The following is an 18,745-nucleotide window of genomic DNA, read 5'->3' as shown; positions in this document are numbered from 1 at the left end:
AGCTTGTTGAGAGAATTCCCAGAGTGTGCAAAGCTGTCATCAAGGCAGAGTGGCTATTTTTAGAATATAAAATACAAAATATTTCTTTATTTATTTCATAGTTTTTATGTCTTCACTATTATTCTACAATTTGGAAAATAGTCAAAATAAACCAAAACCCTTGAATGAGTAGGCGTGTCCAAACTTTTGACTGGTACTATATATATATATTTTGCTGGTAAAAATAATAATATATATAACCAGCTAAATACTGTATATAGCTAGACAACTCTAGTAAGCTAATCCCTAGTAAGCTATTGTTTTGACGGAGGACTTACTGTATTATTTGGCATTAATAGACTGGTTTTACACAGCACAAACTTTCCATCCAAGCTGCGAGAGAGCTCGATGACAGCAAAGGTAGGTTATAGGCCTAAAGGACAGTTGTATATTTTGAAAAAATCTATTGGTTACTGTATATTACTTTTACAATCAGCAACATTTTTTAAATGTATTTTTTTTATTTAACTAGGCAAGTCAGTTAAGAACAAATTCTTATTTTCAATGACGCCCTAGGAACAGTGGGTTAACTGCCTTGTTCAGGGGCAGAACGGCAGATTTTTACACTGTACTCAGGGATTCAATCTTGCAACCTTTCAGTTACTAGTCCAACGCTCTAACCACTAAGCTACCTGCCATTTGAATTTCCCACTTTAATTACTGAACAAGTAAACACATTATTGACGGCATCCAGCATTCTAAATAGCAGGATTGTGACACCGTTGGGTTACAGCTTCGTGAAACACAATATTAGGCTTAACATGAGAAAATGTTGACCAAATAAAAAAGAATCCATTAAAGCAAAGCTATAGGCTATTACAAGCATTATCACCACATAATCTGATAGGCAGCCGTGTAGACGTCACAATTTCAGAACCATGGACAGCGATCGGTTGTCTATACATTTTGGAGGGGGGATCCGCATTAGCAGGGGTCCAGAGAAACTGAGCTTCGCCAGAGGCACGCATGTCTGCTGGTAGACTTTACAAAAGCAAGCAATTACTAAATAACAGTCATTGCTCTCAATCTTTTACCCAGATTTGAGCAGAAATGCAAGGAAGCGTATTTAGTTTATTTAAAAAAAGAACCATCAGTGAGGAGGATATCGACAGCTCAAGTAGTATGCTTAGATATGCAGAAAAATAGCCACCATTTCACATAGAATTAAGAGTGATGATTATGTCTCTGGCAGTTTCATAACCCCCCCCCCCCCAGCCATCATCACCTACTTTAAGCCCCTCAGATGTTTGGGGTGCATGACGCCTCAATGTGTTCTGAGTGGCATGATGATGGTGACCCACGCTGGATGAGATGTTACAGCTAGAGCACTTGTCTCGTACCAGACGTGAACATGTTCTCACCTCATAAGCCCAGTGTTAGCCCAGATAAAGTCCAGTGGAGGAAAGAGAGACTTGTCTGTCCACAGAGCTCCAGATGTTGCACCAGTCTGCAGCCCTGGCCAGATGGGACACAGCTGTACTATATTGAAGCAACGCTAGCCTACATCACAGCACTGACACTAGACCTGAACCTGACATAGCAAACCAACCTCACCCATTACATGCAATCTACAGACCTCATACAGACTAACCCACTCCAAATTGTGCTCCTTCTCCTCAACCATTTTCAGAATAACAACAAAGTATTGCCAGATTTGCCTCTATAAAATACTAATATACAGTAGGAGTAGGAATAGGGAATAAAATACCAATGTCAGAGAACAGTATTGGACAATCCAGAATTGTATGGGACATTACCCATGATGATGATTTATTTTAAAACATCACTCATCATGACAGAGTTGAATGATAGTCAGCCCTGGAGTTCAACGGAGAGGGCAATCCATCTGAACCCATAATCAGGATTGTTTAATACTGCCATCTGTGCAAATAAGTGTGTGTAGTAAAACATTTACAGCTGTACAAGTGTTTTCACCCCAACTACTGCCATCTGGTCCTACACATCAATATTTGACAGTGTTTTCACTGAAAGATCACAGAACATGAAACATGAAGAATGGTGCGCAACGAGATGAGAAAATGACAACAGAATTAGATATTTATTAATATCGTATTGATATGAAGTAATAGCTGATTAGGCCATCTGTGACACAACAATTCTTAACAAAACGAAGGCCGGTTATATCATCCATCTCTAGTCTATTGAGCAGGTTGACGTTTATTGTCATGAGTTTTGCCCTGGAGACAGAACTGAGTGGTTTACGCTAGATGGGCCAGCTGCAAAGTAAAAATTGGCTATATTGCAAACATTAATGACAAAAAACAACATTTTTTACATTTAAAGTTGGGGTTAGGCATTAGGGCTAGCAGTGTGGTTACGGTTAAGGTTAGGGTTAGGTTTTATGACTTGTGGCTGTGCCAGCTAGTGACCACTCTGCAGAGCTGGCTCCAGTACATGAGTCATCTCAATAAACGCCAATGCGTCAACAGCATGAGAGGAGTCTTTTAGGCAATGAACAATGATTGCCCAATAGTCACTCGGTCAGAAACAACAAGAATCAATGAATACATCTTTGTCCTTCACAAACCAAAAAGCTTTGGTAAAAACATGAATTTACTTCAAAAGAGATTCAAAAGTCAAACAATACACTTTGAGTAGTAAACTATGCTACACAAAGAGAATCATGGTGAGCCAAAACCCTCTATGAGTAAACATTTTGGCATTCCTACCCAAAATAACAGCTATTCATCACCAAGTTCTGTGCAACACAGGGTTGGTGGATGGGGTTCAGTACCCTACATTGTATCTTCAGCAGTGTGATAATTCAAAGACTACACTGTCTGCACCACCGGCCGATGTGGAGGAACTGCACACTCACTTGTCGTCGCAGTAGCAAAAGCCACAGCTTTGAAAAACTCATCTGTATGTGTTTGTGACTCTCTTGCGGATTTGCCCTCTTTACAAGAAACAGGATTTGGTTACACTTAGTAAACACACTTCATGTTGTGCCACGACAAGTTTTGAAAGCAGTCTGTTTTTTTTCATAGGAAATTAATCTTTGATTAAAAGCATGTGGGGCATTAGCCTGCACTGGGTTGAGACCCAGCTGTGCTTTCTTGAAACCAATATAATTAGCCTTATATGAAATGTAAAAGCTGCAACTAACCATGAGAAAAGCTCAAAAGGGGAGAAAATAGTCTCAACAATTGCATACAAAATTCACTGGATCAAACCTCTGATGAAAATGTTAAAACACATGAACCAGCTGTTACATATTAGTTTGAGGTCTTCACAGTAACTGAACTACACACTGTAAATATTTTGGATCTGGTACATTGTGATTCAGAGTAACAAACAAAATTCACAATGATTCTCCATCTTTTCCGTTCAGTTCGTTATGGCCAGTTTCAAATAGTTTTCATTGGGAAGTCTTAAATTGTGACTTCATGAAAGTTGTGACTAGCCTGGTTATCACTATCCAATCTGTGGCCATCAGATGGAAACCAAAGAACTTGTCAATATAAAATATTTTCACAGTTTTTTTTATTGTTATAATGTAATCTGATGGAAAGAGAACATCCAGTGCAGCTTTGGGAATCAGTGTTACTATGGAGACAACTCTGGTCATGTCAACACACTCCAAGAAGACTTCAAACAAAGACTGGGCCCTTTCAGCAAGAGTTATGAGAAGAAACATCTTTAAGTGCTGGGTTTTCCTCTGTCTGAACACAACAAACAGTATATAGCCTCTTTAAACAATAGCCAAGATGCCTGTCATATGACTCATTGGTTTCTCTCTTTAAACTATAAAAATTAATATTGAGAAAATATTATTCTTACTACTCCCAAGCTCAAATTGTTCCCACAAAAGGTCAGAAACCAGAAAACCCTTTTTGACTAAGCAATGGAATGAATCTCAAATAACTGAGAGATTGGCAATCAGCTGCACTGTTCTAGAGATGGTTTGATAAGATATTTTAAATTTGTGCTGCAGGACCCATACATATGGGGGAAGTTCATAAAAAACACTCCATAAAGTGGATAAGTAATAAATCGAATCAAATAGACATGCAATACTCTAGGCTGTAGCCAGCCAATTCATGTATTACATGCTAAATCAAATATGAATTAGTACATAAGGCCAGAAATAATAAACTAAGATAGTGTCACTGACTTAAAGAATACATGAAAATACCAGGGGGAAAAGCATGTTCTCTTTCAGCTTTTACCTTGAGGCTCCAAACATACAGTTCAACACCCCCACATTCTTGACCTCTCAAGAGAAAAGCTAATGTAAGTCTGAGGCCCTCAGTTTTCTCCTTTTCTTCACTAATCCCAAGTCATTTGGTCCTCCTCATGCAGACTCTTAATACTGTATGTCTTGGCTGTGTGATGGCCGTGGATGTCCGCAATGGTATAAGTTCATAGTTACCACTCTTGTCATGGTGAAATAGCATGAAGGGAGAAACATCTGAAGCTGCAGCATTATAGCAGCAGGTTGGCAAACTGAATCAATGGTAAAACACGGTCACCGGCTGAAACTTGTTAATAAATCCCAATATACTGTATAAGAAAAACTCATTTCAGCTGCCATATTACAATCCAACATGCAAGGCACACCTTCATCAGCTACCTGCAAACAGGGAACTGATTTACCATACAATTCTAGAACAATTGTTAGAATGGCATTCGTGTTGAAGGGTAGCCTACATTGGCGATGCATGGTGAGTCAGTTTGAGAAAGATAAAACAGAAAGTAGCATATATTTTTTTATCTTGTGCCTTTGCTTTTCTTGAAATAAAAGCACTACTTTAACAGAACATCTGTATGTAATATAGTAAATAATCAAATGATTATTGTAGTTAATTCTACATCAATTAGGAAATTCAAGAAATGAAACAGATCATAATTCATATCAAGTCAGATAATTTATCCCAGCACCTCGTAAAGCCAGCATCAAACATAGTAAAGTCACAACATTGTGTAATGACGAGGCCACCTTGTTTCAGGGAATACAGAATGTGTGGTCTACAACAATTACAGGACTTGCACGTATGTACAACTACATGCAATTAAATCCAAACAAATCTAGGAACCTTCAAATGATTTACACATACTGCACATGTGTCCATTAATTTGAATGTAGCCACAGGTGCAGATGTAGATTTGATCAAAACTCCCAACAATATCAAAAGTAAATGATGGACAACTCAGAAATGCAGTTCAAAAGATGGCCACTGAATATGCCCTCCACTATGCGAATACTGTATATGTCTCTCGTACTTTCTTTATCTCTGTCTTTTTCAGCAAAGCCCTTGTACTTCAAAAAGGGAACCCCCTTATCCCTGTAAGTGAGTTTTATAGCTCTCTAAAATTGGACTAAATCACAAAGAAAGACAAACTGGGATGTGTTCGCTAAAGCATAAGTCATACAAGGCTTTCCAACATTACACATTTTTTTTCCATAAGCCAAGCTGCACTGAAACTGACATCAAACACTTTGCATATCAACAAAGGGCCTGGGACGTTTCACACACGCCTTATCTCATCTAGTCCCAGTAATGTCTCACAGCTGCTTTCAGTAAGGCAGTCACGAAGGCCTTTGGATGTTGCTCTGCGAGAAACTAAGATACTGGATCTTCACAAATGATACAGTCATAATCAGCTGTCTCTATGGCATCAAAAGACAAAAGAGGGAAAGAGAGATAAAATGAGTGGAAAACAAACTTTTCTCAAAAGAAGAGATTCATTTATGGACATTTACTTTTGGGATGTAGAACGTCATTGGGTTTTCAGAGAATCTTGGTCCATGAGACAATTTACTCATAACACAGACACCATGCACGTGATGTCGTTGAGTCCTTCATCAACTTTAGTTATTGAAAGATCAGACAGCTCAGTTATCTGTGCCATTTGGCTTTCCCAAATCACTCTCAACAGATAACCTCGCAGAACACGATTCTGGATATGACACATTCTTCTGAAATATTTTAGGAGACAGTCTAACAGTATATGATCATCTGGTTGTTTCAAAGAAAAAACTGGAATGTTTTAACATCTTTAACACATGATCATGCTTTTTGTTGCCCCAACGTTCTTAGTTAGAGATTTTACAGGGTCCATAAAAAGTAACCCTCCCCCTCCAAAATACACATTCTTTTGAAGGCTTTTAAGGATTAAAAATAGATGTATGAGAGCCTGAAGGACATGGGCTTTCATTTATAAAACAATCATGCTCAAATCTGAGCATTAAGTGAGCATAGGCCATCATCACACAAGGTTCCAGATTGCTACATTTGAACATGAACCCATGATCAAATCTAAATTCAAACCTCTGCTCGTGCATGATGATCTCCTGTGGTGAACAAGTGGCATTGCTTGACATGATCTCATACCCTATGTACACTATACTACCTTGAAAACACAAACTAGGTCCAGGAGAGACCCTTGTGTAGTGTAGAGACGGATACAAATCTCTCTTTAAGAGATGTCTCCCACACTATACCTCTGGGGGGAGACATCTACACCATGAGTGGTACAGTGTAAAGACAACAGCTCTCTTACGCCCTGCAAGAATTACCTTAATTACCTTAATACCAGCAGACAACATTTTTGCTCTGTTACCCAAATAAAAAATGTAAGGCTTTTAAAATACAGTATTCAGACCCCTTGACTTTTCCCACATTTTGTTAAGTTACAGCATTTTCTACACATGTATTTAAAACATGTTTTACTCATCAATCCACACACAATACCCCATAATGACAAAGCGAAAACAGCTTTTAATATTTTTTTGCAAATGTATTAAAAACCGAAAGTAGGAATACCTTATTTATTCAGCCCTTTTGTTATGAGACTTGAAATTGAGCTCAGGTGCATCATGTTTCCATCATCATCACTGTCTTGATTGGAGTCCGCCTGTGGTAAATTCAATTGATTGGACATGATTTGGAATGGCACACACCTGTCTATATAAGGTCATACAGTTGATGGTGCATGTCTGAGCAAAAACCAAGCCATGAGGTCGAATGAATGATCTGTAGAGCTCCGAGACTGGATTGTGTCGAGGCACAGATCTGGGGAAGGATACCAAAACAATTATGCAGCATTGAATGTCTCCACGAACACAGTGGACTCCATCATTCTCAATTGGAAAATGTATGGAACCACCAAGACTCTTACTAGAGCTGGCCACCCGGCCAAACTGAGCAATCGGTGGAGAAGGGCCTTGGTCAGGGACGTGAACAACATCCTGATGGCCACTCTGACAGAGTTCCTCTGTGGAGATGGGAGAACCTTCCAGAAGGACAACCATTTCTGCAGCACTCCACCAATCAGGCCTTTATGGTATAGTGGCCAGACGGAAGTCTATCTACAGTAAAAGACAGATACATGGCTGCCCACTTGGAGTTTGCCAAAAGGCACCTAAAGACTCTCAGACCATGAGAAACAAGATTCTCTGGTGTGATAAAACCAAGATTGTACACTTTGGCCTGAATGCCAAATGTCACATCTGGAGGAAACCTGGCACCATCCCTACGGTGAAGCATGGTGGTGGCAACATCATGCTGTAGGGATATTTTTCAGTGGCAGGGACTGGGAGACTAGTCAGGATCGACGGAACGATGAACAGAGTAAAGTACAGAGTGATCCTTGATTTAAACCTGCTCCAGGACCTCAGACTGGGGTGAAGGTTCACCCTCCAACAGGACAACAACCCTTCGCACACATAGCTAAGACAACACAGTAGTAGCTTTGGGACAAGTCTCTGAATGTCCTTGAGTGGCCCAACCAGAGCCCGGACTTGAATTCGATCAAACATCTCTGGAGAGACCTGCAAATAGCTGTGCAGCAACGCTCCCCATCCAACCTGGCAGAGCATGAGAGGATCTGCAGAGATGAATGGGAGAAATTCCTCAAGTACAGGTGTGCCAAGCTTGTAGCGTCATACCCAAGAAGACTTTGTGGCGGTAATCGCTGCCAAAGGTGGTGTAAAGCTCGCCGCCATTGGGCTCTGGAACAGTGGAAATGCATTCTCTGGAGTGATGAATCCCGATTCACAATCTGGGAGTCCGACGGACGAATCTGGGTTTGGCGGATGCCAAGAAAACGCTACCTGCCATAGGGATTAGTGAGACTGTAGAGTTTGGTAGAGGAATAATGGTCTGGGGCTGTTCTTCATGTTTTGGGCTAGGCCCCTTAGTTCCAGTGAAGGAAAATCTTAACGCTCCAGCATATAATGACATTCTAGGCAATTGGTTTGTTGAGATCGATGTGGGAGAACTTGACTGGCCTGCAGAGCCCTGACCTCAACCCCATTGAACACCATTGGGATGAATTGGAAGGGCAACTGCAAGCCAGGCCTAATCACACAACATCAGTGCCCAATCTCACTAATGCTCTTGTGGCTGTATGGAAGCATGTTCCATCATCTAGTGGAACGCCTTCCCAGAAGAATGGAGGCTGTTATAGCAACGAAGGGGGAACCAACTCCATATTAATGCCCATGATTTTGGAATGAGATGTTCGATGAGCTGGTGTCTACATACTTTTGGTCATGTAGTGTATCTACCCATTTGTGTATCATTGCATTAATCTAATGTGGTCTCGAAGCATTTTGTATTATTTTGTATGTAAATCTGAGACACTCCATTTAGTGTGATATGTTACGGTTCATATGGTATGTATTCATTTGTGGATGTTCATCACCCATTTTGTATGATATGTTACGAATTGCAATTCGTACAACATGTTACGAATTTGCAAAATTTACAATATGTTTCAAATTCGCAAAATGTATGATATGTTACGAATTCCAATTTGTTGTGGCTAACATACGGAGCTTCCAGACCGCATAGCCAGATCAAGCATAAATGGTCTTTTAGGGAAAGGTTTAGCTAACATGCTACTTGCAAAGTAGCTGAAAAGTAGTAAGTAGAGGCAAAGTTGCTAATTAGATAAAATGCTACATTTGTCCATGATGAGATTCAAACACGCAACTTTTGGGTTGCTAGACATTTACGTTATACACAAACCCATCTACCCCGACCAACCAAACATCCTCATTTCATTTTTGCCTTAAGTAAGCTTCCATCTTATGTAACCATACCAAACGTAACATACTCATTTGCGTGTCCTGGATTTACGCTTACTATATTCGTTATTGTCTATGAGACCAATCTGATTAATCAAGTCTGCAACACTATATGCAATATGGTTTACATGAGAAGCTCCTGTATAGTTTGATTTGCTATCCTTATTTTGTTTGTCTATATACCTTGGTATTTATGGTATGCTAATAGTTGCACTCACATAAGTTAGGAATGAGGCTTTGGCCACACCACATCCAAGGCCGGTGTAAACAGAAAAGTTGGTAATCTGATGTATCTAATGTAAATCCACCCTAAAGTCTCTATCAGTCAGCTGAGCTAACACAATCATGCTCAGATCAGTACCTATCGTGAATCCCCACAATATGTCCAGCTAGATGCACTGTAGGCCTACATCTTTCTGTACCAAAGTATGCACAGCATACTTCATCTACATCTTTCTGTACCAAAGTATGCACAGCATACTACATCTATATCTTTCTGTACCAAAGTATGCACAGCATACTACATCTACATCTTTCTGTACCAAAGTATGCACAGCATACTACATCTACATCTTTCTGTACCAAAGTAAGCACAGCAACCAATCAATTGACATTGCGTCTAAAAAGTGTAGCTCTGAACACACAGATTCTTGCAAGGCACTTGAGTGGGTTTAAATAAATCTCAACAAAGAAAATCCCAACAAATATGCCAACAACTTGGTGCTAGACAGTTGTGGAAAAAGTACTAAATTGTCATATTTGAGTAAAAGTAAAGACACCTTAATAGAAAATGACTCAAGTAAAAGTGAAAGTCACCCAGTAACATACTACTTGAGTAAAAGTCTAAAAGTATTTAGTTTAAAAAATACTTAAGTATCATAAGTAAATGGAATTGCTAAAATGTACTTAAGTAGTACAAGTAAAAGTATAAATCATTTGAAATTCCTTATAGTAAGCAAACCAGGCTGCACAATTAGTATTTTTTTATTGACAGATAGCCAGGGGCACACTCCAACCCTCAGACATAAGTTACAAACGAAGCATTTGTGTTTAGTGAGTCTGCCAGGTCAGAGGCAGTAGGGATGACCAGGGATGTTCTCTTGATAAGTGTTTGAGTTGGACCATTTTCCTTTCAAAATGTAATGAGTACTTTTTGGGTGTCAGTAAAAAGTACATTATTTTCTTTAGGAATGTTGTTAAGTAAAAGGAAATGTTGCCAAAAATATAAATAGTAAAGTTCAGATACCCCAAAAAACAACTTAAGTACTACTTTAAAGTATTTTTACTTAAGTACTTTACACTACTGGTGCTAAGGAGCAAAAATTTCCACATCTTGCTTTGAGTGGCTCTTAGCCAAATTCGGAAAGCTTGTTCAATTCCCCATGCTGGGTTTTCTATTTGAACCTTCTAACCAAGGCTTTGGAGCACCTGTCAGCAATTTGGCAAATATGTTTTTCCACCTGCTACCTCGTTTTCCTCCCTTTGTTCCTCCAAGTGCTCACCCTACCCTTCCTCCTGGCACAGTTTCTGTGTGTTGTGGCTTTAAAACAATTCCAATTTGGGACAGCCAGAAAACCACATGAAACATGTTTCTTAAATGTGGGCCCACATCTGCTCTGCAGCAAGGTTGACAACTTGCTTTCACTTCTCCTCTATTTTTCATAGTCTCTTTCAAAACTCAAACCACTATAGAATGGGAATATGATGACTGGGCTGATAAACAGGCCTATATTATTTATTTGATTGATATAATAGCAGTGTTCATGATTTCAATCTATCTGAGTGAGGTTTAGGGAGGGTAGAAGGGAAGAAATGCAGGAAGATGTTTGATTTGGAAATTAATTATTTGTGATGGATGAGAACAAATTTGTTTTGATCAATCTCCTCGATATGCTTCTTAGTAATGTTAAGAATTTGGGATGCTCATATACATGAACGTCCAGAAAAATAAGTCCTTTAAGATAATATTTTTTTTATACAAGAACAATATTATGCACAATCACTTTCTAAACTCTTTCTGCTCAGACTTTTGTTCAAATTGAATTAGGCACAGACCTCAAGTCAGTATAAGGCCATCATTTTATGGGTATTAATTTATAATGCGCTGTCCTGAGATTATTTTGAAGGATGTGTTCTAGTTAGTAAACAAATTGGTTCACCCACAAAAAAATACAAAATCCAGAATGGCATGTTATTAGCAAATGTAATCCTGCCTTTTGTAAAAACTCTCTCATAAAGTGGCTGTGCCGTGGTCTTCCGTCACAGGACAGAGAGACAACAGTTTCACAAGAATTCCTCTCAAGTAATTGCACAAACTACTCCACCAAAGATGTCTGGGCTTACCCACACAAATTGAACTTCACAGAGAAGAGCAATAATAAAACATCCATGGTTGGTCTGAAAATACAAGTTGAAAAATAAAGGACTAATTGTGGTTAGCCAAAAACCACAAAAATGACTATACTGTTCAACTGTTGATAATTTGACAAATTGACAATACATTGATTGATAGTTGAATGAGTTACTGTCTTGTTCAGTACTCTTGCTTCCTAAAATGAAATGTAACTCCCTCTTGGCTGGTCTCCCGGCAGGCGCCAAAGCTCATGTAGAATGCGGATACACCTTGGTCTCCAACTGTTCTGAGTCATGGTGGTCCATAGCCCTCCATAGCCTTCCAGGGCTACTAGGAAAAAGTAAGTAAAGTAAGTAAAAAGGCAGAACTGCCTAATAGTATCTGAGCTACTATCATGATGGAATTATGAAGCCTGATCTTATGTAACAACTGGGATTCTGAGTGAAAAGATCACTGGTGCATGCAGGCCTCTTTGATAATCTAAAATATGGCTCAATAGACATTTAGTATGTTCAATATACACAACTCAAGTTACATGACCTCTACGTTTATATGACAAACGTGTGGAGTCACAGATGATATAACTGGGAATTGAGGCTACTTTGAAGACACATATTTTTGTGAACCTCAAACCAACCTTGTTTTGAGTTTCAGAGTGGAGGCGTTAGAAAAAAATTGTGTGATTACTGAGTTCTCTTTGAAATAAACCACTCTAAAGTAAGTGAGCACCATATTTCTGCAAAAGCTGACTAAAGACTATATAATAGGTAACATCATATGGACATACAGTACTGTATGTCAAAGTCACTTCAAAGCAGTGATTTACCTTACAGATTAGTGGTGAAAACAACAATTTTGGCACATAAATAAATGCATATTGTTAAACTGTTAGTTCACCGCTATACGATTGCTCAATATTTGTCTCCCTCAAAAATAGTTGCATGTGATTTGGAACACACAGTTGGTGAACACGTAGAGTACCAGTCAAAAGTTTGGAAAAACGTACTCATTCAAGGGTTTTTCTTTATTTTTACTATTTTCTACATTAAAGAATATTAGTGAAGACATCAACACTATGAAATAACACATATGGAATCATGTAGCAAAAAAAGTGTTAAACAAATCAAAGTATATTGTATATTTGAGATTCTTCAAAGTACCCACCCTTTTTCTTGATGACAGCATTGCACACTCTTGGCGTTCTCTTAACCAGCTTCATGTGGAATACTTTTCCAACAGTCTTGAAGGAGTTCCCACATATGCTGAGCACTTGATGGCTGCCCTTTCCTTCACTCTGCGGTCCAACTCATCCCAAACCATCTCAATTGGGTTGAGGTCGGGTGATTGTGGAGGCCAGTTCATCTGATGCAGCACTCCATCATTCTCCTTGGTCAAATAGCCCTTACACACTCTGGAGGTGTGTTTTGGGTCATTGTCCTATTGAAAAACAAATGACAGTCCCACTAAGCGCAATCAGATGGGATTTCTTTATTTTTATTATTTTCTACATTAAAGAATATTAATGAAGACATCAACACTATGAAATAACACATATGGAATCATGTAGCAAAAAAAGTGTTAAACAAATCAAAGTATATTGTATATTTGAGATTCTTCAAAGTACCCACCCTTTTTCTTGATGACAGCATTGCACACTCTTGGCGTTCTCTTAACCAGCTTCATGTGGAATACTTTTCCAACAGTCTTGAAGGAGTTCCCACATATGCTGAGCACTTGATGGCTGCCCTTTCCTTCACTCTCCGGTTCAACTCATCCCAAACCATCTCAATTGGGTTGAGGTCTGGTGATTGTGGAGGCCAGTTCATCTTATGCAGCACTCCATCACTCTCCTTGGTCAAATAGCCCTTACACACCCTGGAGGTGTGTTTTGGGTCATTGTCCTATTGAAAAACAAATGATAGTCCCACTAAGCGGGATGGAGTATTGCTGCAGAATACTGTGGTAGCCATGCTGGTTAAGTGTGCCTTGAACTCTAAATAAAGCACTGTCACCAGCAAAGCACCCCCACACCATCACAGCACCTCCTCCGTGCTTCACAGTGGGAACCACACATGCGGAGATCATCCGTTCACCTATTCCGCATCTCACAAAGACACAGCTGTTGGAACAAAAACTCTCAAATTTGGACTCAACAGACCAAAGGACAGATTCCCACCAGTCTAATGTCCGTTACTAGTGTTTCTTGGCCCAAGCAAGTCTCTTCTTATTATTGGTGTCCTTTAGTAGTGGTTTCTTTGCAGCAACCGACCATGAAGGCCTGATTCACGCAGTCTCCTCTGAACAGTTGATGTTGAGATGTGTCTGTTATTTTAACTGTGTGAAGCATTTATTTGGGCTGCAATCTGAGGTGCAGTTAACTCTAATGAATGTATGCTCTGCAGCAGAGGTAACTCTGGGTCTTCCTTTCCTGTGGTGATACTAATGAGAGACAGTTTCATCATAGCGCTTGATGGTTTTTGCGACTGCACTTGAAGAAACGTTTAAAGTTCTTGACATTTTCCGGATTGACTGACCTTCATGTCTTAAAGTAATGATGGACTGTCATTTCTCTTTGCCATAATATGGACTTGGTCTTTTACCAAATAGGGCTATCTTCTGTATATCACCCCTACCTTGTCACAACACAACTGATTGGCTCAAATGCATTAAGAAGGAAAGAAATTCCACAAATAAATTTTTAACAAGGCACACCTGTTAATTAAAATGCATTCCAGCTGTCATCAAGGCAAAGGGTGGCTACTTAGAAGAATCTCAAATATATTTGTTTAACACTTTTGTGGTTACTACATGATTCCATGTGTGTTATTTCATAGTTTTCAAAAGTCTTCACTATTTTTCCACAATGTAGAACATAGTAAAAATAAATAAAAACCCTGGAATTTGTAGGTATGTCCAAACTTTTGTCTGGTACTGTACCCTGAGTGTACAAAATAAGAGGAACATTGATATCGCTATATCAGAACAGCCTCAATTCGTCGGGGCATGGACTCTACAAGGTGTCGAAAGTGTTCCACAGGGATGCTGGTTGACTCCAATGTTTCCCATAGTTGTGTTATGTTGGCTGGATGTCCTTTGAGCGGTGGACCATTCTTGAAACTGTTGAGCGTGAAAAACCCAGCAGCGTTGCAGTTCTTGACACACTCAATCCGGTGCGCCTGGCACCTACTACCATACCCCGTTCAAAGGTACTTCAATCTTTTGTCTTGCCCATTCACCCTCTGAATGGCACACATACACAATCCATCTCAATTGTCTGAAGGCTTAAAAATCTTTCTTTAACCCGTCTCCTCCTCTTCATCTACACTGATTTAATTGGATTTTACAGGTGACATCAATAAGGGAGCGATCATAGCTTTCACCTGGATTAATCTGGTCAGTCTATGTCATGAAAAGAGCTTGCGTTAGCTCCCAAAGCTAATGCCATTGCCTAGACAGGCTCTGTGGGCTAACAAAATCTTGAGTCGTGACTCAGGTTAGAAACGAATTGGTCCCACTAATTAGCTGCTCCAAACAATGAAAATGTGTTATTTTGTCCAGTCTCATGCAAGAGGTAAATCCCTTTATGATGTAAAAAGCTTTCATCTTCAAAAGAATACTCAACAGGAACACCTTTTAGGCTTTTTGACGTTTTACTCTTTAGTTAGCAGTAACTGTACCTCTGTTTTCTAAACATACCGAAAGACACAAAATGTTTTGTTTGTATGAATAGCTTCCCATAAGAAAGAGAATAACATCTGTGTAGCCACTAGCTAAACCCTCAAGATAATCTAAAGTGAAGCAGGTGCATATCATGGCAAACATCATCCACAATTAGGGACATTCAAACATTCTTTCCTAACTCCCTTGCAAACATAACAAAATTAGCAACAGTCTTGACACCTGTCCCCAGTAACAAATATGGCCCGAGGCCCACTTGTTCCTTTGAAAGCATTCCAAATAAATCAATTAAAACCTACAGCTAAAGTAAACACATTTTTCTTGACCACACATCTACAGTTCATCATCAGGGGATGATCTAATTGAGGGGAGGGAGGTGGTGTGTCATGTGGTGGTATGTGTGTGTGTGTGTGTTAAATGTATGTGTGTTTAAATGTGTGTTTACTTATGTTTTATTAGCTTGAGTGGTGGGTATTACAATAGATTATGTAAAATTACACAGGGCCCATCCCTAACTCTAACTTCTATAACTACAGCCCTCAGATTGAACCCTGACCACATACCCTCTGGATGGTTCTTTGGTTCAGGTTTTTGCTTAAATCTATGGTAATAAGGACTCAATGCAATTGACAATACAGACAAATACAAACGCAAACAATAAACACATCCATAAACGTAATTCCAAATATGTTGCCTAAATCAACTCTAAAAGGTCTCTCACTTCTTATACATGTCTGCATCTATATTAACATCTACTGCCATATGTACATTCTCCCACAATGCTCCATTTTAATGGAGTTGAGTAATTGAGTGGATGTAATTACTTGCGTTGCACAACGTTGCTTTTAAGGTAATATCCTGTAAGAAATCTCATACTGCAACAGAGCACAAAGTCTGATTTAATAGTGATGTTGAGGGTTGGAACCGGATATTTGTTTGGAGCTAACTGTGCTAGTTAGAGATTTCACACTGAGCTCTGGAGGAAAGCCACAATGCCTGGGGAATTTGAAATGACGAAGCAAGGGGTCGTATACCAGCTATAGTTCATTCACAATCTCATTTGGGCTTTTTTAGGTCTTTTTCTCAATATAAACCCCTATGAACAAATCATCCATAGGCCTACAACAAACATAGTGACTGAACTTAAAAGCTAAGGATTTGTTTGATAAGTCTACTAGGGGATTAAAAAAGAAAGAAAATTGCAACCACTAGTACTGTGTAGTACTTTCACAGCTGGTAGCAAGGTCAAAGACAACAACTTGGATTCTGGAGAACTCAGAGCAACATGATCACAACCAAATCATTCAACATTTCATCTCATCTGATTATAATGTTGATGAGGGCCAGATGGATTTTTACATTTTACCTTTATTTAACCAGGCAAGTCAGTTAAGAACAAATTCTTATTTTCAATGACGGCCTAGGAACAGTGGGTTAACTGCCTGTTCAGAGGCAGAAGGACAGATTTGTACCTGGTCAGCTCAGGGGTTTGAACTTGCAACCTTCCGGTTACTAGTTCAATGCTCTAACCACTAGGCTACCCTGCTGATCTTAACATTGTCAAGTTATGTGTCATTTAATTGATCTGAAATTGAAAGGCATCCACTGACTGTCGTCTTCCTACCATATGTTTCTGTGCAGTAGTACTTTTCACATGGCTTACCATGCTCATGTAAAATAATATTTCAAACAACGCACGTTTCGCATCTTACACACTATAGCCTCAGACAAGTGGGAGCTCTGTCCCATTATGTCAATTCACAGGCTAAAAGAATAGCTGACAAGAGAACTGTAGCGCCTTTTATGATTTGATTCCAGTAACATCGTCAATGGCCCCAGGTGTTTTCTGCCCTCATGACGAAATGGTAGGCGATTATAATATGCCAACAATGCAGTAAAATGTGTGAGTGGCTTGTTAATACATGGAGGGGATGGGTGTAATCTTACTGTGCCACATGCTGATGGCATGCAGTATTCTCGTAGGTGTCTACTCGTCTCAACATGCACCACCAGGTCACTCAAACCATACACTCACTTTTCAAATCCTCGCCAAACCACGTTTGAAAAAGTACTTTCACCAAAAGTATTATTAAGCATGATCAATCTCAAGTAACAATAGAGAATTGGGCACCAGGACTGTGAAATTATGATTTGTATTACTATAAGCATACTGCCAACCTGCAACGAGACTGTATCATAATCAAAGAAAGCCTAAGTAGTTCTCATTTGAGAACCATGGACCAATATACTATTCTGTCTGATCAAGGAGGAATGAAAGGTTCTAACTGATGACAGTCAATAGCCTAATCATCATACACATTCACGATAGACATTGGCAGTTGTTTCAACATCCCACAAGTGAAAAATATGTTAACCATGTGATCATTCCAGGCACTTTATGCAAAGCACACCCTGGTAGGAAAATATCTCTGCATGAGGTCCCCCACGTTCTAGACATCATACCGTTTATCATCAGTAGGCTAACGATGTATGCGCACCCTGGGGCCAGTTGTTCATCTGGTCAGTTAGGTTAAATATTGAGAATAAGCAACTGAAATGCAAGGTCTTACAAAGATGTTTAAAGACTAAAAGTGATGTCCATATTGAACTTACAAATACAGTTATTTGTAATAATAAGTTATCCATAATCTGTATAAAATAATTTGGTGTATAAGGCTGCACTTTGGTCCCTGATGTGTATTTCAATGCATTCTTACAAAATGTAAGAATGTGTTTAGTGTTAAGCTATTACAGAGGCGATAATTATCCTACCTGTAGATCAGCTGGGTAGCTGATATCCAACAGCTGGAATACTGGAGAATATCGGTCATTCATATCGGTTGCGGCCGGTGACAGTGTCTCCTCTCTGTTCTTCTGGAGAATCTCGCGTTTCACTTCGGATCTCAGGTCCAAATAACAGAAAAGCGTAACTAGATGCAATGAAAGGGATAAGACGAAGAATCCCAGAAAGATTTTACAGTTCTTACACTGTTTCCTGCAAATGCAGGTAGACTCTTTTAAGTCACTGTCCTCTAAATTTGCTAACTTTTCAGACAGCGATTTGGGTGCCATGTCGAAATACTCTTTCAGTTGTTGCTATTTCAGCATACTCGGCTTTTGTCTATGATGCTATGTCCCTAACCTGAGCTGACTGATATTCAAACGACAGCACAGTGACAGTTATCTCCATCCACATCTAGTCAGGGGGACGGTACGGTAACCCACACACTGATACTGTAAAATAAAGTGATCCCGTTTGTTTGATCCGCCCCTCCGTCTCTCATTGGCTATTACACGCCACTCCGTTGGAAAAAAGGTAATTGCTATGCGTGGTCCTTGAGACGTCCCTACCCCATTGAAGTTGAATTGTAAAATGGTTAAGCCAAGGGTTTAGGTTAGGGTTATGGTAAAGATAGGGGTTAAGGTTAGGGTTTAGGGTAGGGACGTCCCAAGTATCCCGGATTGTACTAACTCATTGAAAAACTGGAAGATCAAACTTTAATGATGAATGGTGACCTTGTCCTGTAGCTAGATCAGCCAAAATAGAAGAACATACGTCTTTCTACATGCTTCGGAGACAGACAGACACACACATGATAAGACAAGCAATCTACACACGT

The 18,745-nt window shown here is 39.4% G+C and overlaps 1 protein-coding gene across 4 annotated transcripts in view; it reads right to left on the bottom strand.

Annotated features, from left to right (window-relative positions):
• Positions 1-18,366, bottom strand: part of eda (ectodysplasin A) — a 64,282-nt gene extending 45,916 nt beyond the window's left edge. For all 4 annotated transcript variants that reach the window (XM_035782620.2, XM_035782621.2, XM_035782622.2 and 1 more), the window contains exon 1: positions 17,898-18,366. In XM_035782620.2, coding sequence (XP_035638513.1) covers positions 17,898-18,197 — 300 coding nt within the window. In that variant the 5' untranslated portion in view covers positions 18,198-18,366. The remainder of the gene's footprint in view (positions 1-17,897) is intronic.
• Between the last annotated feature and the right edge of the window lie 379 nt (positions 18,367-18,745).

This window comes from Oncorhynchus keta, unplaced genomic scaffold, assembly GCF_023373465.1.
Source record: "Oncorhynchus keta strain PuntledgeMale-10-30-2019 unplaced genomic scaffold, Oket_V2 Un_contig_6244_pilon_pilon, whole genome shotgun sequence".
Taxonomy (NCBI): Eukaryota; Metazoa; Chordata; class Actinopteri; order Salmoniformes; family Salmonidae; genus Oncorhynchus; species Oncorhynchus keta.
The sequence above is the reverse complement of the archived record's forward strand: the minus strand, read 5'-3'. Positions and strand labels throughout refer to the sequence as shown.